The following is a 15,964-nucleotide window of genomic DNA, read 5'->3' as shown; positions in this document are numbered from 1 at the left end:
TCATTCATTTGCATATTGTCTATGGTTGCTTTTGAGCTACAACAGCAAAGCTGAATAGCTGCCATAGTGACCATGCAGCCCCCAAAGCTTAAACTACTATCTGGCCCACTACAGAAAAAGTTTCCTGGTTCCTGTTCTTGATAATAAGATGTAAGCCTGGAACAGTTAGGAAGCATATCACCACTACACAGAAAGAAACTCTTGTAAATGAAGCCAATACAAAAGAAGAAACCAACTGCAAATATTATGGAAGCCCCTGGATTCAGATGGGCCAGAACTACTGTACCCCAATATTTTTCAGTTATGTAAGCCAATAATTCCAGCTTTTTCTCAGACAAATTTGAATTGGGTTTCCTTCATTTGAATTCAAATTCATCACATGGATCAAAACCATAATGCTCATTATAGTAACACAACTCTAATTTCTTCCTCCATTATATATCCATCAATAACATAAAGACATTTGACTTTTCTTTAGACTAGAATGTCACTGGGTGCTAAAAACTGTAATTTATTTAACAATTAACTAAAACATTGTAAAATCAACTGATTCGGGGTTCATTTACGGTTTTTTTTTTCCCACCAACCATCCTGAGGTGTTATTGAACAATGCAAGAACAAAAAGGGTGGAAACCAAGATTACCAACGGCTCCAAAAAAAAAAAAAAAGAAAGAAAATATCCAACACTGAATAATCAATCACAGAACAACCGAGCTGTAAGTATAAAAACAAAAGATAGGTGCTTCCATTAACATCTCCCTGAAGTAAGGGAAATACTCTAAGATCTGCTAGAGAAAGAGGTTTCTGCTCCCTTACCAAAACCAAAACTCCCAAGGGGACAGCTTTAACTAATTAGGGAGATGGTGATTAAAGCCGGAGCTGCTAATTGTCTACTGGGTATATATCTCCGGTAATGCTCCCTAGAGGCTCTCAGCAATGGGAGACAAAATTAGGCCTAATATTCCTGCCAATTATACTGTCATCACATGTCTGTATTTTTCTCTCTCTCTTTAGGAAACTTAAAAGCACACGGAGGTGTGGTTTTCAATGCAAACTCTATGTTGCTGAGAGGAAATAAATTTATATTATGTTTAGAAGACAATTATTTGTGCTTAAACTTGTTTCAATGTGCACATTCTGGAGCAAGGAGATGTCTCTCTCAACAGCACACTTTCCATCTGCAGAGGCCAGATGTTAATCTACAGGAAAACTAAGGTGGTTAGTAAGAAAACCAAGCATATGCAGACAGAGGACAAATATCAAGTGGTGGGAGAGGGAGGTAGGGAGGCTAAAAATGCAGTGAGTGGAGCAGTTTTAGAACTCCAGCTTATCGGAGGGAACACACACACACACACACACACACACACGTGGGTTTTTCACTCATACGAAGAATAGTATGCCCTGACAGGATTTTTCTTCCTGGGTATTTCCTCCCTTATGAGTTGAAGAAACATTCAAGAGAGTCAGAGAAAGTACTGTAAAAATGTACTGAGTGAGGACTCTTAGAAGGCAATTTGACATTTTACCTCTATTAAAGATGAAAACCAAAGACATTCAGGGCTAGATATGGGTTCTAATTCTAGCTTTGCCACTGTGGTGGAAACTGTGAGCCACCCCACAGTTTCTGTTCTTCCTCCTTGAAGTGATAAGATCCCCTGGGTACCGGCTGGGCCCATGGCTGCCTATGTTCAGCCTACTCTTCCCATCCTCCTTGGGAGATACTTGTGGCCATGTAATTATTTGGGGGCCAAAAGAAGTGAGGTGTGCATCTTCTGGCTCCCAGATGCTCTCATCTCCATTATCTGCCTCGAAATTGGAAATGAATGGAACATGGAAAGCCATGGGTTGAGGATGGCACTGATACCGACCAGGGTTTTTGGCCTTCCCCAATCAATAGAAAATGACTAGAGGCCAGACAAGAAATTCAGGCAAGGCATTATTGGGTCCACTGCTGCAGCAGGTGAGGGGGAAGGAGAACAAGTAACAGGTCCCTGAGGGGGGTCGAGATTGCTCCTTATATGGGGTGAGGTTAGGGGTGTGTCCAGGGGTCAGGCTGGAGGGGTAGCTTAGGTGGTTTGCCCACCCCTTAGGTGGTGTTGTGTGCAGGAGGCATGTGCAGTACCGGGCTTTTGCTCCCGACCCCCTGCTTTTGCTCTGGGTTCTTCAAAAGTGGCTATGAGGTTTTTGGCCTCTTTTTATCTTTTGTCCACAATTTACCCCAACTGCGCATGCACTCAGTTATTTTCAGTCCCTTATAGTGTCTTTGTATTTTGTTGCTCGAGGAGAGGTGTGTCCAGGTGCAAGCACTGCAGCACTGCAGCAAAGGGTCCCAGGTCCCAGCCTGTCTCAGCACAATGACCCTGTTAGGCACAGACTGCTCACTTCTGAACTCTGAGACAGAAATAAACTTCTATCTTATTTAAGCCACTGCACTTTGAAGTCTCTTTGTTATAGCGACCTAGCCTGTACCCTAGTAATATAGCCACTTACAATCTGTGTAACTTGGGGCAAGTTATTTAACCTCTTCTAAGTTTTGGTTTCCTCATCCGTGAAATGGAATCATAACATTTACTTTGTAAGGCACTAAGAGGAATAAATGGGTTAAGAGATGTCATGTGCCAAATCTGTGCCTTACACACAACTAACGGTAGGTGACAACAGCAAAGATATGAAGGACTACTTAGGAAACTGCTTCCAAAGGCCTATGACATCAAGCAGCTATTGTGCCCACAAAGCCCCGAAGGTAGAAATGTGTATCTGCTTTTGAGAGAGCTATCAAAAGTTATCAGTAACAAAGTATTCGGGGAAAATCAGGGGTATCCTGTATTTTAGCCCAGCAGAAGAATTATGATTAAATAATGTTTAATTAACTAGAGTTTAGCAAACTGCACCTAAATCTTTAAATAGTTCTTTAAATCTTGCTCTGTATTATTAAATGTTATACAAACACCAGTTATTTGCTTATGCTTAGTTGCCTGTATTGAGTTCCATGTTTGGATACAAAATACCTAAGTAGAAAATGACATGAATCGATACAGACCACCTAACCAGGGTAGGCTAAGAAAGAGACACACAAATGAACTGGAATCATCTATACTGGACACCCCACTTGATGCACAGAGTTCTACAGTCAATGGAGGCTATGCATGCCTCATGTCCCTTGCACATATTTCCCCCTTTTGACAGTACCTTCGTAAGTGATCATTATTGATCCAATTATTGGCCCTCTGACAATGTGGATTCTTTTTATCTTTTAGTGGTAGGACATGGTTAGACCGTACTCTTACTTCTGTAACCTTGAGATTTGCTGAATACTGGGGTTGAGATCCTTGGCCACAAATTAAGATGACTACTGTTATTCTAGGGACTTTCCCCAAGGGTTTTCTGTGGGTTTCACATGTCACAAGATGCAGAAAAACCACAAAATTACATCACCCAGCAAAGACCAGCATCTCTGAAATGGGAGCATGGGTCACATTACTAGGCTTAATTCCTTTCATGGGCCCGGGTAATCCCACTGCTTATAATGGAATATGAGCCAACTACGGCAATGGGAGGCTGAACCAGAGGGCAATGAGTAAAGGTTCTGCACCATCTGTATACACTTTTATCATCATCTAACCTGTTACAATGGATCTGAGGTAACGCTTTGCGCTGCACTTTGTGGAAGCATCGACAGGTATTCAGTAAGCCAGACTGGACTGTGCTTCCTCTAAGAGTCCTCGGGGTGCTACAACTGCCTCGGTGAAGGGGGGGGTCTCTGGTGTGGCATTGTGCAGGACCCATGCCTTAGACTGAGAGGCCAAAGCTCAGGAGTTGCATCTACACAGAAGCAGTGTCAATATCCACAAACATCAGTCCAGGAATTTAAAAAAGTCCCTCCAGGGCTTCCCTCGTGGCGCAGTGGTTGAGAGTCCGCCTGACGATGCAGGAGACACGGGTTCGTGCCCTGGTCCAGGAGGATCCCATATGCCATGGAGCAGCTGGGCCTGTGAGCCACGGCCGCTGAGCCTGCGCGTCCAGAGCCTGTGCTCCACAACGGGAGAGGCCACAGCAGTAGGCCCACGTACCACCAAAAAAAAAAAAAAAAAAAAAAAAAGTCCCTCTGGTACATTGGTCTCAAGAGCCCAAGGCTTTATTTAGAGCAACGGCAAAAATCACTGCACTAAGGAAACAACAAACAACTCGGGACCTTTATTCTTGCTCTACTTCCCTGAATTGTTACTTACAGGTTCCCTTCCATCCATGGCTTCCATCCAGAGCCTCCGGTCCTCTTCAGACAATGCCTGCATGGTGATAACTCCGGGCCTGCAAAGAAATGAGGACACGGATGTGAACCCAGCACCACAGGTAGAGAGATCCTGATGAAGGTGAGCCTTAAAGAAACATCTAAGTGACCGAGTGAGAGCCTGCTAGAGTTGACGGCACAGAGACAGAGAGCACCCCTCAGCTCTTCAGAGCCACCTTCCAGCCTCAGAAAGCAAAGCTATCACCCCCAAATCCCTCTCAATAAGCCCACCTCCCTCAGGGAGGTGGGAAGAAACACAGAAGACAGGACTCTACATACAGGTAAGGGACACAGAGGAGTCAAGTGATTCCCTTTGGCGTTTGAGATTATATTCATTCCTCTTCTCCAAAATGCTCACTAGGGTACTTTACTCCCAGTAGGAGTACAATAAACACGTTCTTAAGTGAAGAGAATTATTGGACTCATTAAAAAGAGGGGGAACATCCATGCTGGAGGGATCCTGGTCTAATATCTAGTCCAATGATTCTAAACTGCTTTTGACATGAAAACGTCTTATGGGGGTAATGGACGTTATAATTATGATTATACTAAATGTATACAGCATTTTTAAGTGAATCTTTACCATGGCAGATGCTAAGGTCTTTTTTCTTTTTTCTTTTTTTTTTTTTCCATACGCGGGCTTCTCACTGTTGTGGCCTCTCCCATTGCGGAGCACAGGCTCCAGACGCGCAGGCTCAGCGGCCGTGGCTCACGGGCCCAGCCGCTCCGTGGCATGTGGGATCTTCCCGGACCGGGGCACAAACCTGTGTTCCCTGCATCGGCAGGCGGACTCTCAACCACTGTGCCACCAGGGAAGCCCAGATGCTAAGGTCTTTACATGCATTAGTTCTTTTCACTCTCTCCTTGAAATCTGCTTGTTCTTTCAACTTGAGCACAAACCCTTCAGAAAGCATGCACACAATATCAAATGGTGTTTGTTGCGTACCCCTTACAGATGTCACACAAGAAGAGGTGTGTGCCACAAACATGAACTTGGGAGAAGGGGTTACAAGCCCTCTATGCTCATTAATGCGGGAGTTCTTGACTTAGGGTCCACAGATGGGCCCCAGAGAGTCTATAAGCCACCATCCCCCACCAAATGTATATGTATATTTCCGGACAAACAATTCAAACTGCAACCCACAAAAAGTTAAGAAATAATGACTGAAATCCTCATCTTTAAAGTTTGAGAAAGCCTAAAAGGGAGGCCGAAGTCCACTGAGCAAGAATTAAGACTGCAGCAGTGCTCAGGATCATGGAAGAGTGTACACACACACACACACACACACACACACACACACACACACACACACACACACACACACAGAAACGAGCTCCGCGATGCCCTGCAGCACACGCCTGGGCCCACAAGCACCAAAGCCTGTTCATTCAACCCACCTATAGTCACTGTTCCTGGCTTATTTCCATAGTTCCAATGAATAGGCTAGATCTATTAACACTTATGTTGAATGTATTTTAAATATCACACTTGGATCTTTTCAGTCACCACCCCTCAACATCCCTGAAGAAAAAAAGTTTTCAAAGATGGGATCATGTAAGTAGAGAGGGGCCGGGGATGAGGGCCACTGGGGTGTGAGTGCGTGAGGTGGTGAACAAGGTGGCGGGGTGGACAGAGAGACAGGGAGGGAGGGGCAGTGGGGGGTGGCGGGGGTAAGAGGGTGGATGAGAGGCAGGTGATGGGATGGACGCTGATTCCCCTGTGAGTGACTGCTCACAGGAGAGGGCAGTCACTCCTGTGAAGGCCACACTGGGTGCTGGCACCCAGACACAGTGACTCAGAAGACACAGTGACTCCCTGCACCGGCCAGGACACTCCCTCTTCTTCTCAGAAATTCTCATTCTCAGGCCCAAGTGCCCATTTCCCACCACTATCAGCGCATCCAGTATGCCTGCCCCGCTGGCATCTGCAGACTTCTGGCAGCCACAACCCTACGGCCAGGGGCTGGGTGGACTGATTCTACTCTTCCACCTTAAAGCCACACACAAAGCTTTAACGGCTTTGAGATAAAAAGTCTACAAAGCTGCAGTCCACTGTGGAACTCTCTAGTCCCTGGGCCTGGACCTCTGTGTGTTGCTCTAAACGTTGTTGTGCCTGGACCCCTGGCTTCAGAATCATGCATGCCCTTAGCGTAGAGGTACTCAGCCCAGCCCCACCTCACTGAATCTGAACTTCGGGGCTGGGCCTGCGAACTTGGATTTTAACCATCTCCCCAGATGATCCTGAGGCACAGTTAGGTCCAAGGCCCCTCTGCCCACCCAGACACCCCCCTTTTTCCTTCCTGTTCCCCCCACACTGGAGAGCAAAGACACCTTCCTCTCCCCGCTGGGGCAGAGCTACTCTCTACATGCCAATGTGTCTCCAGTTCATTTCCTGCTAGGTGTTCACCAGCAAACAGTGAGACCACAATAGCTGCCTAGCAGACCAAGGTCTCAGGGACCTCGCAAATGTCACATCAACTTCATGGCACACAGTGTGAAATTTCTATCCAGAGCCACAAAGAGGAAGTTCAGACAAACTCAGAGGCTATGAAGGGTGGGCCACTTGGCCTTAGTAAGCAGGAAAGTCAACAGGATTTGTTTTCATTTCGAGAAGAAATATCAAAATATACATTCTTTTCCACATGTGGTTTTGTTCCCCTTTTTTATTGTGGGAGGGGGTGGTGGAGAACTGAATAAAGTAGATTTAACACACTTGATTCTAATCCTATCACCCCAAGTTCAGAAAACTTTCTCTTAGCCTGGTGTATGTACATCTGGATCTGTATGTACTATCCTTTCTAGGCATCTAGAAAACACTCACCTTCAAATTTCTTTTCCGTTATTACAACTTAAACCACTATTACATAAATCTCTTATGTGTGTAATTCCTAGAACCAAGGTAAATTGGTCAACTTTATTTTGGAATCAAGCAGTTAACTTCCTTTCCATATTTACTGTCCCTATGCCCCTACTAACCACCATCCCTCAAAACAAAAGAAAACAAGCAAAACTCTCAATGGCCCTACACGTTCCATGTCAGTCCCTGTAAGACAGTATGCTTTCATTCAGGTATCAATTTAGTTCATTTCTGAAATGCATCTGGCTTTTCATAACAAAAGTGGCAAGAAAAAGAGAGGGAAAGAGACAGAACTCACGAGGTGGGAGTATGGAATGAGAAAAGGAAAATATGACACAATAAAAGAGAAATGGAGTAAATGATCAGAGCTCTTCCCAGCTCTGCAAAGAATTGTGACCCTCAGATACAGAGAACAAACTAGTGGGTACCAAGGGGGGAAGAAGAGTGAGAGGGGGGACAAAATAGGTGAAGGGGATTAAGAGGTACAAACCACGAAATAAGTCATAGGGATGTAATGTACAGCACAAGGAATATAGTCAATATTTTATAATAACTTTGTATGGTGTGTAGCCTATAAAAATATCAAATCACTACGTTATACACCTGAAACTAATATTTTAAGTCAACTATACTTCAATTTTAAAAAAACAATTGTGACCCTATCAAACAATATAATGAAAGAACAACTACAATAATAATAACCCCCCCAAAAATAATAATAATAATAACCCAGCACTGTGTGCCAGATAGTGTGCTAAGCATTATCTATTAATTAATACATTTCATCTTCACGACTACATCATGAGGGAGGTATACTCTCATTATCCCATTTAGCAGATGAGAAGATCAAGGCTCAAATAGGTTAAGTACCTTGTCCACAGTTACAGAGCCAGGATCTGAACCAGTCTAATGCTTTGCCCTCAAGCACAAAGCCACAGGAAACGTGGAGATACTGAGGCCCCCAGAGAGCTCGTGTTGACCACCCGCGTCTCTTGCCATCAAAAGGGACTAGACGCTCCTGCAAGGCCTTTGGTGAGCTCCTGCCTGGGATCAAATGAGGGCGAATGATAAAGAGCTCTGTGAAACCTAAAGTGCTTCATAAATATGAGGGCTCAGAACACCGCTGTAGGCAGTCAATCCAAAAACAGGAATCCAATAATGGCCAGTGTGACTGTGGCTTACTTTCTACAGCAGTGGTTCTCCACATTTTTTTCTGCCTCTAAATACCCAAGAGATGAAAAGGCAATGAGTTTTGTAAAAGAAAGCAAAAAGCACTAATCACAAAAAATAAGGATAAATTGGACTTCACCAAAATAAAGAACTTCCAGTCATCAAAAGGTACTATTAAGAGAGTAAGAGAAGATGTTTATGATTTTTTACCTCCAATGAGATGAATATCCAGAATATGCAAAGAATGCCAACAAATAAATAGGAAAAAAATGAACCCAATTAATAAAATGGATAAAAGACTTGAATAGGCATTTCATAAAAGAGGACACACCAATGGTCACAAGCATAAGAAACAGGGTGAACATGATGACTCATCAGGAAAATGAAATTAAAACCACAAAGAAATAAAACAAACACCCTTCTGAATGGAGAGCATTCAAAAGACCACCAATAACAAGTACTGGCAAGAATGCAGAGTTGCTGGAACTCTCATACATTGCTAGTGAGAGAATACAGTGATAAAACCACGTTGGAAATATCTACTAAAACTAAATGGTCACCTGCCTTCTGATCTAGCAATTCTACCTCTAGATGTATCCCCTAGAGAAATGAATGCATATATCCACCAAAAGACACATTCGAGAATACTCAGTTTTCTTCATAATGGCCAAATTTTGCAACAACAAAAAGCCAAATATCCATTCATAAGAGAATAAACAATGGAACAACAGACAACAACAAAAAAGAACCAACTACTGCAACAACGTGAATGAATCTCATAGACATAATAATGAGGGAAAGAAGCCAGACACAAAAGACGACCAACGGTGTGATTCCATTGATATGATGTTCAAATACTCACAAAAGTCATCTGTGGTGACTGAAGTCAGAACAATGATTTTGTCTTGGGGAAGGAGTAGGGGCAGTGGTTGGGAAGCGGCCCAAGGAGACCTTCTGGAGTAACAGAAATGTTCTATAACTTGACCTGGGTGGTCACGCAGGTGTGTGAGTCTGTGTGTGTGTGTGTGTGTGTGTGTGTGTGTGTGTGTGTGTGTGTGTGTGTGTGTGTGTGTGTGTGTAATGTCATTAAGACAAAGACTTAAGATTTATGTATTTCACTCTGATTACACCTCAATAAAAAAAAAAAAGTTTTAAAAAACCCGAGATATACTACTTCTCATCTAAGCTCAGTAGTTATCCTGACTCTAGTGCTTCCTAGCAGACAAGTAACTGAACTACTCTATGCTATTCTTTAAAAGGCAGATAATGAGTGCCTACCTCATGGGGTTGTTGTGAAGGTTAAGTGAAATATGTATAAGGTATTCCAAAGTGTTAGACACACAGTAAATGCTCCAAAAATTAGTTGTTATCACAGTGGCAAATGAGCGGCAGGTCAGTGGAAGGAATGGATGGCAAGTAGCAGTACAATCAAAATTATGGAGGGAGAAGAGCAGGTTAAAAAGGAAAAGAAATGAACCATGGTGCTTCTGATACGCATGACCCCACCCCCCAAACACTGTCACACAGCACTGAAAAATCACACATCTACCAGAAAGCAAGCCAGGCCAAAGACTGACATACAGGTTCTGACATCACAGCCACTTCCTTTTTCCACCTGAATAAAGCATCACAGTGGCCTATTTGGGAATTAATGTCCAATAATTGATTAGGACAAAGAAGGGGTCTTCAGCAAATTCTAGAAAATCTGCCAGGGTTCTCCCACTACCCACCAGATGAGAGAAGGAACAAATGACTTACAATCCTTTCTGTGGCTCAATCCTAAAATTCTACATCAAATACAGCACCTCCTGTTCACTCTGAATATGTCCTTGGTTAGTGCTATATCTGGATCAGCTTGAGAAGCATGAACAAGGATCTGCAATTTTCTCTAAGCACCTCACCTCTCACACTACATAGGTGATGCAGAAAATAGTTATTCACCTATCACAGGGCAAACTGCTACCCACCGCCCTATCTCCTTCCAACTCTGGCCTCCACAAAGGGCCCTCATAAAGCAATACATAGTTTATCGGCACATCCAGGAATCTGGGACTACTGATGTCAGCTCACAGCCTTCTCATCAGCCAGGAGCAAGCAGAATCACAACCAGCCCTGATTCCAGGCTTACTCGACAGCCTCCCTACTCTAACCTTATTCCTGAATCTGAGTCAACAATGGTGATCTCAGTGGCTTGGCAATTCACCCACTTCCTATTGGACCAGGAAATACTATTACTAACTCACTCCACCCCACTGAAACAAACACACTCAGAATCTAACAGTACTGTTCTTTCTAAATCGACCTCCAAAGATCTTGGGTTTACTCATTCATAAGTCTATAAGTCTTCTGCTGGCAAGAGTTCATTCCCCAGCTTCTATCCACACTATGGCACATTTAAGGGTCAAGTTCAGAGTAAAAGAAGGACTGTGGCATCCACAGAAACACATGTTCTCACAGCCTGTACATGAAACCTACCTCACTACGTTTAGATAGGAAGACAGAGGGAAACAATGAAGGTCTGGAGAATGGACTGCCATCCACAGGTGAAAAGAGATATGCAAGCACCAAAGGAAGTGGTCCTTTGCGTTTAAAGTGCTACTTGGAAAACTAGTCCCTAACCGTTCCTTGGCAATTTTAAGTGTTCAATGTTTCAGCAGATCTTCATTTACACAAACATATGGGAGATCTTCATTTACAGAAAGATATGGCCAATGCAGAATAATCCTGGAGAATGACATCTCTTCCATGTGTGTATGAAATTACAGAGTCAAACATCTATAGTGATGAGGCAAGTAAGCAAAATGAGTGAAACTGGATAAGATTCTTCCCTGCCCCAAGGAAAATAGGCTTGGTCTCATTTTCCATAAAACATGCAGCCTGTTATTCTTCTGCACTTTTGCTTTCTGATAGAGTCATAGGAACAAAGGGGGTTTCCCCTCTATGAGAAAAACAACAGTGCAAATGCAAGGCAAAGTGGCAGCTGTCCCCTGTCATGATGGGGGACAACAGGGCATGGTGGAGACTGCAGCAAAGTGAACAGCACACACCCCACCTAAAGAAGGCATCCGCCATTCAGCCGTATAAACAGCTGGCACATGGGAAGTCACAATCAACATTTACAGATTTTCCCCATTTTAAAATGTTGCCTTAAACAACTCAAGCCAAACCAAACATGTCTGTGGACCACAAGCCTGCGATTTCTGGGGTCTGTGTTCGTCCTTCTCTGCCTCTCCCTACCTGAGCTCCACCCCAGGCCATCATCACATGTTATAACATCATCTCATGCACCAGGACCAACAATGATGCATGTCTGTATTCTTGATGCACCTCACAGTCCAACTCAGCAGAAGCCTTTCCAGTTCATCAATGAAGGGGGAACCTGGGACACTTTCCCATTTTTTCCAATACTGCGGACCCAGTGTCATCACAGGAGGGCAACATTCATCTACTATCTGGAGACAAAAACTTATGAATCTGCAGAACTATGCATGCTCTGAGATTATCAACCATTGACGATCCTTGTGCATTACATATCCTTGCACATGAGAAGAATACATATGGCATGGTAACCTGGGTGGGGTACAGGTGAGAGAAATAGAACACGAGAGGGAAACCAGATGTTGCAAACCAGTGGCCCACCAACTGCAGCTAAGGTTTACTGAGTTGTTTATTACGGGCCAAGCACCGGGCTAAGGACTTTGCTTGCATTATCATTTGTTCCTTGCAATGAAGTATTACTATCATTATACTTCTTTTAAAAATTGAGACTCAGAAGTGACTTGCACAATCTTGCACTGCTAGGTAGCAGGAAAGCCTCAACTTGAACCCAGTCTGCCTGACTCTAAAGCAAGGCCCATGCTTTAAGCACAACACTGTACTGCCCCCTTGTGCAGGCAGTCTGTGCCCTGGGGATCCAGGGTGACCAGTTCCTTAGGAGGAAGGAGGGAGGGAGGGAGGGAGGGGGAAGAAGGTACTTCTCTCTTTCATTCTCTGTCTCTCTCTCTCTCTGGAGGAAGGAAAGGGGAGAGGGAGGAAGGGACTTCCTCTCCCCCGCCCCCCGCCCCAAACACACACACACACACACACACACACACACACACACACACACACACACACACACACACACACACCCTTAAGAAGTTTTCAGAAGCAGGCTTCTAATCAATTATTTAGAAAGGATCTGACCCTAATGAATGAATGAACCATAACCTATTATAACCTACAGCAGTGACGTCCTGGGAGGAAAGGTCCTAAAATAATTAGGACCATAGCAATGATAATAGTCTGAAGAGTAATATTGCCAATCACATCAGATAATTTCCTATACTTTTATTTTAAAGGAGACTGAAGTCATGAAGCATCAGGAAGCCCAGACAAAGACATCTTTGGCACATTAAGTTACACGGTCTTAATGAAACATACTGAGTTCCAGTGATGCACATGCCATGGGCCCCGAGGACATAGGAGTAAGCAGATTTCAATGCCCAGCACCAGGAGAAAGCATTATTAATTGCCAGGATGAGTAACACTCAGGGGGAATGCAAACACTTGTTATTTTGATAACAAACTATGAAAAATACTCTAATTCAAGAAATCTTCTAGGTCATTTATCAATTTTTCTTTGTTAGTATTCTATCTCATGATGATCAGACATGCAGGTAAGTGGAGTTTGCTGGTTGAGCCATCTCCTTTCTTTGGACTTACGTAATAGCAAAATTTTGGTTTTGCTTTTTAAAAAATAAACTCATTTTATATTTAGAAATTGGCAAATAAACTGGTATACTCAATCAATAAAACTCCAAATTTCACTATGCAGGCTAAAGAATAGAAACAGTAATAAGAATAGAAATAAGCAACAGAAGTAATATAAATAAGGTTGCCTTACTTCACACCACAGTCTATTAATGAACACACCCTACTCTTACTTAAACCAGAATCAAACAGCGAATACTTTCTCATTTAACTTTTTTAAAGGGAAAAAACCCAGTAATTCTAAAAACACATGAATTCTAAAGATTCTAAGAACTTCTTGGCTAGTTCATTTTACAGAACAGCCAAGAAGCAATTCAGAAAGTACAATATTCCCGCCCCCTGCACCCCCACCCAAATCATGGAAGTCAGAGCAGGAGAACACCCTCTGAGGAAGGAAAAAGCCATTTCCTCTCCAAAATGTCAATGGCACTGAGACCAGCACTCTAACCAACCAGCAGGAAGGCAAAATCAAATATTATTTCAAACAAGGGGTGAGAAGGGGAGGGGAGGGGAAGTTTGAAACCAGGAAAAATGGATTCATCTGTTGCAAAAGATAAAGACAGGCCACACCAAGAGGGAAAAGCAGGACTGGCTGGTTCTCAGCATACACACTGGACCGTCCCAATCACTCATCTGTTTTCATCATCCTCAAATAAGCTGTCCCTGAAGCAAAGAGCCCGACTCTTGAGCTCAGAAAGCAAGGTTAAATGTAATGTTTAATCAGAAGTTACATTAACTGAGCATGCTTGCTTCTGCAGGAACTGGGTATGAAATAATCTATCGCAAAAGGGTGAGAGAAAGGAATTTCTAAAGAATGAGTCACTTAGAATACCCTTCCTTTAAGAGGTAATATTCGCATGATGATTTCTTCCACAGAAACACACACACACACACACACACACACACACACACACACACACACACACACCACTGACTACTAAATGTCAATGTATAAAGGACAGCTAATTTTCAATGGGGCCAGCTAATAGTTACTAATACATATACAAAACTGCCATCTAGAGGCTGAGCACTGAAACAAAGTCTGTTACATAAGATGATTCTTTTTGGAAAACACAGTCTTAATACTCACACAATCTCACAAAGACACAAAAACAAGTACATGCACACATACCACATACCAAACTAAAAGAGTATTATTTTAACTTAAAATTAGTACGGTTTCCTTTTGGGACCATAAATTGGAAGGAGGGGCTTAAACCTTTTATCTTGTATAGGAAATGTACATAAATAACAGGTTATCGCATATATAGTTTGAAAACAGATTCTTCCCCTGGCAGCCCCTCTGCGGATATACACTTAAAGCAACTGTATTCACCCTCAGCTTATAGATGACTTGAAGAGTCATGGCACTATAGGAAAAAGGCACGCCATCAAAATGAAACAAACGGGCTCAAAGAAATCCCCTCCAAAGCTATGGTTCACCATTAAGAACAAGGAAGTCCCAGGTTTTAGGGTAGAGCGAAAAACTTCAAAGGAACAACCTCTTCCGACAGAGAACTACATCAGGGAAGAATATTACAGCATTCCACCTTCAAAATAATCCTGCAAGGTAGGTATGATTAGCCCCACCTTACAGATCTGGTTAAACCACCAGCCCAGACTCACACAGCTAGTAAAGCAGCAGATCTCAAATTCAAACTTAGGGCTGCCTCGATCTTTCACCAGCATCATGCAGCCTCCTATAAAAATGGACTTGAAATAAGAGTGGTGACTCATTGGAGGGTTGGGGTAGATTATTCAGATTTTCCACTAATCTTTCTAGCCGCCACTACTCTTACCAATCTCCCAGTTTCCTGGGTTTTTTGTTTTTGTCCTACCTATAAAGAAATGCAGATTGTGTGTGTACTAGCTCAAATTTTAGTTTAAATATCAACTAATATGATTCAGCTCCTGTAGTCTCTTACACAGTACTTCACCAAAGTCCCAAAGGAAAGAACAAAATAATCTAACTCAAAAATTGCATTACCATAAAAAACAAAATTGAACAACCACATGCACACAGTACTGGATTAAAAGCTGGATAAAATGACGTTATTCTGCCTCTGGGAGCAAATTACCTGAGACAGCTATTTAGAATTGAACAGAGTTACATAAAACATACCTAATTAAACAACCAGCCAACCAATACAAAGAAAAGCTGGTACACTGTGCAAATACACAGTACACGGTGGGACGCAAGGATAGAGTTGACAGTGGGTATGACACACCAGGCTGGGACTGGTTCAGAAGAAAGCTGTCTCTCTTTACCTATTCGTGGAAGGCTCACAGAAGGAGGATTTTGGATTTGGTTTGCAAAAAAAATCAGATGACTTTTAAGAAGGAAAGTCTATTAGATTCATAATGCTTCATTAAACTTTATATCGCCACGGTCAGTAGAGTCTCCAGTATGTAGTTATGGTTAATAAATGAGGAAGGGAGGGGAGGAGAGAGGGAATGAAAATTCAGGGCATTCTAGTCATGCCATCATTCTCTGTAAGGGTAGAAGGGTGAAGTCCTTCTGTGTGTTACATCTTCCGTACAGCATTCTGGTCCTCCAAGTTTTCTGGAGCACTCAACATACTAGTATTTATACCTTCAGTTGCACGAATGTATGTGTATGTGTCTGCCCATTCTACAATCAACGGTAAGATCCATGAAGGCAAGGACTATGCTTGTCTTGGTCCCCGTGACACCACTAGCACCCAGTACCCGTCATCCTAATAAGTTGTCCTTTGCTGCCCACCTCTGGAGAGTACCGAGAGTGGGAATGGGGTACTCAACACTCTACATAATGTCTTCAAATGTATGGACTTCTGTTGGGGTCAGCTAGTCCTGGAAAACATAAAGCATTCTAATTCTTTCCTTTCCCCAAGTATAAACACCACCCCTCAAGAGAC

The 15,964-nt window shown here is 43.0% G+C and overlaps 1 protein-coding gene across 6 annotated transcripts in view; it reads right to left on the bottom strand.

The window, feature by feature from the left end:
* The window catches only part of ARHGAP26 (Rho GTPase activating protein 26), a 470,919-nt gene that overhangs the window by 294,071 nt on the left and 160,884 nt on the right, over positions 1 to 15,964 (bottom strand). For all 6 annotated transcript variants that reach the window (XR_010840265.1, XM_059062235.2, XM_059062236.2 and 3 more), the window contains exon 11: positions 4,230 to 4,308. Coding sequence is in view for 5 of the 6 variants with exons in the window: in XM_059062235.2 (XP_058918218.1) it covers positions 4,230 to 4,308 (79 nt within the window). In the remaining variant the exon portion in view is untranslated. The remainder of the gene's footprint in view (positions 1 to 4,229; positions 4,309 to 15,964) is intronic.

Source organism: Kogia breviceps, chromosome 4, assembly GCF_026419965.1.
Source record: "Kogia breviceps isolate mKogBre1 chromosome 4, mKogBre1 haplotype 1, whole genome shotgun sequence".
NCBI lineage: Eukaryota > Metazoa > Chordata > Mammalia > Artiodactyla > Physeteridae > Kogia > Kogia breviceps.
This window is presented reverse-complemented; position numbering and strand designations above follow the sequence as displayed.